At 47.0% G+C, this 6834-nt stretch overlaps 1 protein-coding gene across 1 annotated transcript in view; it reads right to left on the bottom strand.

The window, feature by feature from the left end:
- Positions 1-2302: 2302 nt before the first annotated feature.
- The window catches only part of LOC119367950 (NAC domain-containing protein 73-like), a 5068-nt gene continuing 536 nt past the window's right edge, over positions 2303-6834 (bottom strand). The window contains exons 2-6 of the mRNA XM_037633325.1: positions 5219-5330; positions 4208-4388; positions 3632-4101; positions 2716-2946; positions 2303-2621 (exon numbers count right to left, since the gene is read on the bottom strand). Of these exons, the coding sequence (XP_037489222.1) occupies positions 2571-2621; positions 2716-2946; positions 3632-4101; positions 4208-4388; positions 5219-5330 (1045 nt within the window). The 3' untranslated portion in view covers positions 2303-2570. The remainder of the gene's footprint in view (positions 2622-2715; positions 2947-3631; positions 4102-4207; positions 4389-5218; positions 5331-6834) is intronic.

The following is a 6834-nucleotide window of genomic DNA, read 5'->3' as shown; positions in this document are numbered from 1 at the left end:
AATCCACCCACACCTCTGTTCATCATTGGCCTCACTATGCTTGTTTGGTGGCGGCGGAGGAGGGGGAAACCCTAAATCCTCGACGGGGTCGTACTCTCTCTCAAAGCAGAGGAGAGGCTCATTATTTATATGGGAAAATGTTTGGGAAAGCGTATTTCTATATCCCGCCTCTCCTTTTTGACCATTTTTACCTCCATCAGACTTGATTATTGTCTTCCTACCCCAATCGGGGGGAGACATTGCTTTTTCATTGCCCATGTCATTAACATTAGAAACTAAATAACTATTTATATCCATATTTTCTAAATAAACTATCCGTATTAGACCAGAAATCTGGAATTTGCGCATAATTTCCTGAATTCATTTTATCTGCTATGTATTTGCTTCTTCTTATTTGGTCGGAATCAACCTTGCAGCTAGCACCTCCAGAGAGGGTAGCGCAATCCCCCAGAACAAAAGCCCTGATAGGTTTTTTGGCAGAAACATTTCTGGCAATTTTCCTGATTTTATCCTCAATTAGTTCATCTTCCATACTATCTAAATTCTCCTTCTCGAAAACAGAGCCAAAACGAGCTCTGGTCTCAGATTTTCCCCCATCTTCAGCGACCAATCTCCGCTGCTTTTTCAAACTTGATTTTCTTGACGTTCCCATCAATTCAAAATCGATGAGATATTTATTCAGGGAGGGATTCATACCTTGCAGATCCAACGAGGGCCCAGTTTCCTCGTCGGAGTCCTCACCGGCGAGCAGCCAGAAACGACCACCCGCCGCCGAGGTTCCTATCCCCGTCCCTGGGAACGGGCGAGGCAGAGCAGGCGCAACGAACAGCGAGGGAAGCGCGGCGATCTCCTTAGCACCAGTGGCATCTTGGCCTTCTTCCTCTTCAAACCAGGCTTTGCTCCCCCCTTGGCCTTGCTGCTCTCTGGATCTGCATGCACCTCCATCTTCTCCACAGGCACCGATGCAGGGAGGCTCATCACCACCCCAACGACGAACTCTGACCGACCTATCAAAGTGTTGCGGTGCGAGCGGAACACCCTCCACTTCATGGCCTGCCTGGGGTCATCCGACGCCTCCTCCATCATTGCCCAGAGCAGCATCTTGAGCGCGCTCATCGGTTCGCCCGACGGGGAGAGGCATAGATCCTCCACCTCCGTGAGCCTTCTAAACGCCGACCTCGTCGCCTCCTTTAGATCCCGCTCCTCCGCAAACCAGGAGATGATCTCCATCAGCTTTCCCATCTTCTCTTCGTCTCCATCGGATATCTCCCTTGCCCTCGCCTCGAGCCTTGGCTTCCAGGACGCCATGGGTCTCCAGGGGCGAAGCGCTCGCTTGTGGGAGGAGAGAGGTGTGGATCCCGCCGAGTGGGGATGGAATGGCCGCTCAACGCGCCGCAGCTTTAATTATCCGCCATTCCCGACACTCCCCCTCCTCCTTGACCTCGATTCTCGTGTCACGCCGCGTCTTCGCACCAGCCCCCAGCGCTGTGTCCACCAAAACAACGTGATAAGGAAACCTGACCTGCATCCCCTCTTGTATCACCTCGCTATCGTGTACCCACTTGGAGTCAACCCGAATCCCACGGTCGTCCAGCAACGTCAGCCACGGCGAGCCGCCTCGTCGGAGAAACACGCCCCGCCGGAACAGCAGCAGCGCCAGTACGGATAGGTCGGAGACGAGGTGGACCGTCCATCTTCGGTAAGGCGGGTCCACCCCGCTCGAGTAGCCATGAGAGCGAGGGCTGGCCGCTCGAATCGCCATCGACCTATCCCCTCATCGTCGGTCGGCCAAGTAGTCCTGCTAATTGATTCTCGCGTCCACGCCGGCCAAAACGCCGCAGTTCGCCGGCCACATGGAGTCCATGCTAATGGATTCTGGCTTCCACGCCCGGCCAAAACGCCATAGTTCCGAGAGGTGTCCGCCGGCCTCGCGCGTGGAGTCCCAGCTGGTAAAACGCCGCAGTTCCGAGGCGTGCCCGCCGGCGGCTGCTGATTGATTCCTTGTAAGTCGTACTGATGCACGTCTGCTGGAGACATGCGTCTCCGTGAAATCAAAGCGCACAAGGTGGCTGATGATTCTTTGTCATACAATCAGATCGTACAATGAGAAACTTAATTGTTTCGGGAGTGAAGCTGCTGCAGGATTTATATCAGTGATTCACCCAAAATGCCCCTAAGGCTTGAATGTACTGCACGAATTTGGGTGTAGTATTGCCTCATCTGGACCGTTACCTCACAAAAATAAAAGGTCCAAATTAATTTGATGTACCGTAAAAGGACTAAAAAAAAGATCTGTTACCACTACAACAGTAAACATAGGCACATAGCTGAGCTACGTTCATCAGCAAGCTGCAGGATCATATACAAAATTTTCTTGGAGATCCATCACTTATACACAGATATATAGTACTCCCTCCGTCCGGAATTACTTGTCATCAAAATGGATGTATCTAGAACTAAAATACATCTAGATACATCCATTTCAATGACAAGTATTTTCGGATGGAGGGAGTACAACATACATCACGAGAAAAACAGCCTCTTCGCATTGCGCCGCCACTTGAGAACCCCTACTCTTGGTCCAGCCATGTGAAGCTATCCAGCGACCCGATCGGCAAGTCCTGCCGTAAACACACGCGAGACAAGGAGATGAGCCATGAGAAATATATATGCACCGGGAAACGAAACGAGCATGATGAACGCCGCGGCGCTTACGGCCAGAGCGGAGAAGTCCGGGGGCGTTCCGGGTTCGGGGAACTCTTGGAGCGCGTCCGTGTCAACAAGAGGCAGATGCTGCTTCTCAGGGTAGGCGGCGTCCGGCGTTCTGCCGCGTGACGGGTGTTCATCCAGGCCAGGCAGCGCTGCGTCATCAACGGCATACGACGAGGTTCCAGCGAGCCATTCCGCGGCTCCCCGAACAGCTGATAGGCGGAACTCTTCCTCCTCCTGTCACGTAACATGAATGCCAGTGAAATTAAGGAGTTATAACAGTTTACAAGATGATACAATCTGCTAAGTGCTGACTGCTGTGCTGAGTATATGCACAATATTATTAATTTAGGAAGAGAAAGGCATAACTTGAGGGGGCTATCTTGGCAGCAGAAAAAGTAAAATGCATGTCCTATTCAAGATGTGAATTTAGGTTCATGCAGAGCTTGGCTCAAAGCTCAAAGGTTTATTGTAGTAATCAGGATCGATTATGTATTGAATCGCTTAGTTAAGGAATCAGATTTTTTTTTTTTTTATTTTTTTGCAAACATGACTATTTGTGATACATGGATCTTTATAAGGACTTAAAAGCTTCTCATATATTTCTGAGACTGTTGGATGCACTCTTGCAAGCAGAGAAAATTCTCCTGTCTAGTAGGAGTATCTAGTTGTTTTTGTGCAGTGTAGCATCTGTACTACATGAAACCTAGAGTTGAGGAAGGAATTGTTCAGACGGAGGGATCCTAGTATTGCAAGGCTTTGTTCAGGGGCTTCCAATAATTCACCCACAATCAGTATTGCAAGTCAATACTCTAGAGTCCTATAAACAGAGTTTATCGGGTGTACATAGGATTTTATTTGATAGATAAGACAAAACCTTCCAGAAAGTTGATGATAGTTTCATCGGTCAATGAAGATTTACCTGATTCTGCTCGGTTTCGAATGGACTACTGTCTGGCCGAGGAGGCTGCGGAGGGTATGTCATTGGGGTTGTAGGATCGATTTTCACAGCAAATGAATCGGATTCTTCATTAACAGCGAACATTACAGACTGCCCAGCTTTCTCTGACGGCAACTGAAAGAAGACTTTGCAAACAACAAGCTCCCCATCCTTCTCATTTTCATCTACCCCAAGGTGATACTGATGCATCGTCCAATTAGTCTTTTCTGCCTTGGCACCTCCTTTCCTAAGAACCATTATTTTCTTCCACCCTTTTATGTCACCGTTATTATCTAAGATATGTCTGGATTTTCCAGTCTTGTGCCATCTGAGATGCTCATCACAAACATTGCAGTCGCTGTTGCTAATCTTGCGACGCTTGCGCGTGCCAACATCATAGGCATTACAAATTTTGTGGAAGAAATGACTGGCGGTTCCATCTGATTTGACACCTGCAGACGTATATGAATTAGCTAATGAAGACTTACTCTGCATCGTATGAGCTAACTTTCTAATTCAGAAAGCCCGGATAACAAGTCCAAAATAAGAATCATGTACCAGGGAGATTTTCCGGATGTGTATAGCAGATTCCTTCTGGCATCTCTATAGTTGGAATAAAATCATCTATTAGTACATGGGACACTGCCCTGCCAATCTTCCCTTCTAAATGTCCAAGCAGTTGAAGATCAGTAGGATCAAACTTAACACCAGTAGGGAGTCCTGGCCACTGTGATGAAACCTGCAATATGAAGACATGAGCTTTTAGCATTTTACACTTCAATCAAGACAAAGAAAAGACCACGATACCACTATTCGGAAATAGAGGGTTGAGTACTGTTGTTTGGATGGTGTGTGTTAGTTTACTTTTAGCTTTTGCGGGAGGTGTTAGTTTAGTTGTTAGTATTAAGTGACACTGAAATAGCAAATGGAAAAAGAAGGGTGGTGCAGAGTTATCTCTCGAATTGTAGAATGGCATGTATTTGGAACAAAATTTGCAAGCTAGAATGAGATGTATTAGGAGCAGAGGGAATACTAGGCAATATCCAGAAGCAGTAGAAGTTTGCGGTTTGCCCAGTTTTTGCCTTCTTTTTCGGTTTTGATAGCTTTCATAGGTTTTGCTAGCATTGCCTTTTGTTTTGTTTCGTTTTGCTTTGTAAACTTCTGCATCTTCATGGAGTTCTTCTAATGCGAAACAACATACAATTTTTCATCCCCTATGATCATAAGACCAGGTTCCATCAGGTTTTTACTTGCCCCGATAAACCACGTGTATTAATATGTTGTATTAACTGCAGGACCGCCATTCTGGTTTTTATTTGCTTGCTCATAATGACGAAGTTACAAATTATAAGCACCGATGTAGTTTAGAACATAATGTTTCAATAAGCATATCAAGTGTAATAACGATACCATGGAACTATTACTTACTACTAGTGTTGCATCCGATGTTTTGTTTGGACCTAGTGCATTTGTGAAGATCAAGGTTGAACATGGGCAAAAAGATAATTACTAGAGAACCGTGCATAAAAGTAAATGAAACAGTCATATTGAATAGTTAATGGTACTTACATCACTATTATCAATGCGATGTTCGCATTTTGGGCACTCCATCCCTGCTTCTGGAAGCAATTCCCCGTTTCTTACCATCATGGCAATTATCTTGCCAGTAACAATGAATGGCCTGAAGTAGAAATGTGTGAGCTAAATTTATTTTAGGAAGCCTCGTTTGATGCCTAACAAATAAAGAATTTAATTAACGATGTAAGTTAGAGATCCCACTTGTCTCAACAAAAAGCTATCGACCTTTTTTCAGATTCACAATGTAGCAACTAAACTAAATGGGAATATATGAACGGATTTGTACACAGAGAGACATCTATCTGAATTTCAATGTTCAGTCATAGGATATTAACTGCGGTAAACAGATTTAAAGCAAACTAATCAAGAATGGCCATGTTCCCAAACTCAGAGAAAAATCTCAGGAATAAAGATAACCAATTGTGTACTAATTCTGAAAATTTTGATAGATTAGCACTTGTTTGCAGATCTTTTGTCTTGCATTGCCATTCCAACGTATGTAGGCAGAGACAAGACAAATATAGATCATCCATCTCTGTTTTATCCTCTGTTTCTGAAGAAAGAGGAGCCTAAAGCAGAGCATGCCCATTGATTGATCTGAAGAGCCAGTGATTTAACCAACATGCACTCGGTGACAACATGTCCAATCATGAGCAGATATTCAGATTGGCAGAATGCAATCGAAAGTTTCCTGCGAGAAACACTTGGATTCACCACGCCCCCCTGAAACCTGCATCTGCCATTTTTGTGCTACTGCAAGCGAACGGAAACCTGGAGGCTGAACAGAGGAGTTCTGAATAAGCATTTCCGCTGGCAGATAGAAAGCCCAGCACCGAACATGTTGGAGATGGCATACAGAAACGTCTTCTGTGATCCACCCACCAGTAATATTTCTTCCAACGAGGTGCGATGCATCAGACATCAGTACTGAACCTGAACGCCGCACCTGCACCATCAGATACTGCAGCAGTTCGACAATCCACGCATCCAGCAGCGCAAATCAGCAATCTCTACCGTATGATGAAGTAGAGCACCACGAGATCAGCACAGGTGCGACCGGAGAGCACCACGAGATCAGAATCAGATCAGTCTCTGCTACAAAGAACAGAGCGGAACGGAACAGAGCCCTTCTCTGCTTCCTCCGAGAGGTTGGTTCCTCCTTCTCCAGCACCACCTAAGCACACCGCGAAGCCCCTGCACTGCCGCTGCAACGACAAGTAGAACCAGGCCGGATCCCTCGACGGCGGCGCGGCGGCGTTGCCCTCCTCTGTTTCGGTCTCTTTTTTTTAGAACTTCTCTGCTTCCTTCGGGAGGAAGACTCCTCCTTGAGACCTCCACCACAAAACTGTCCCAAAGCCAAAAACCCCAGCACTGCCACTGTAGCAACGAGGGGAAGAGAAAACCGGCCGGAATCGCGTCGGCGGCGTCACACCGGTCTGCTCTCCGACGATCTCGCGCGCATTTGCTCGGTCAGACTGACACCTCCTCTGCCGCGCGGTCAAGCTCCGGATGAACACCAGCACCCTCCGGTCTCCGCCAAAAACCACGCGCCGGAATCCACCGCTCGCCGATCAACCGCGACGCCCCTCCTCGGGATCAAAACCGGA

Source organism: Triticum dicoccoides, chromosome 2B, assembly GCF_002162155.2.
Source record: "Triticum dicoccoides isolate Atlit2015 ecotype Zavitan chromosome 2B, WEW_v2.0, whole genome shotgun sequence".
Classification (NCBI taxonomy): Eukaryota; Viridiplantae; Streptophyta; class Magnoliopsida; order Poales; family Poaceae; genus Triticum; species Triticum dicoccoides.
The sequence above is the reverse complement of the archived record's forward strand: the minus strand, read 5'-3'. Positions and strand labels throughout refer to the sequence as shown.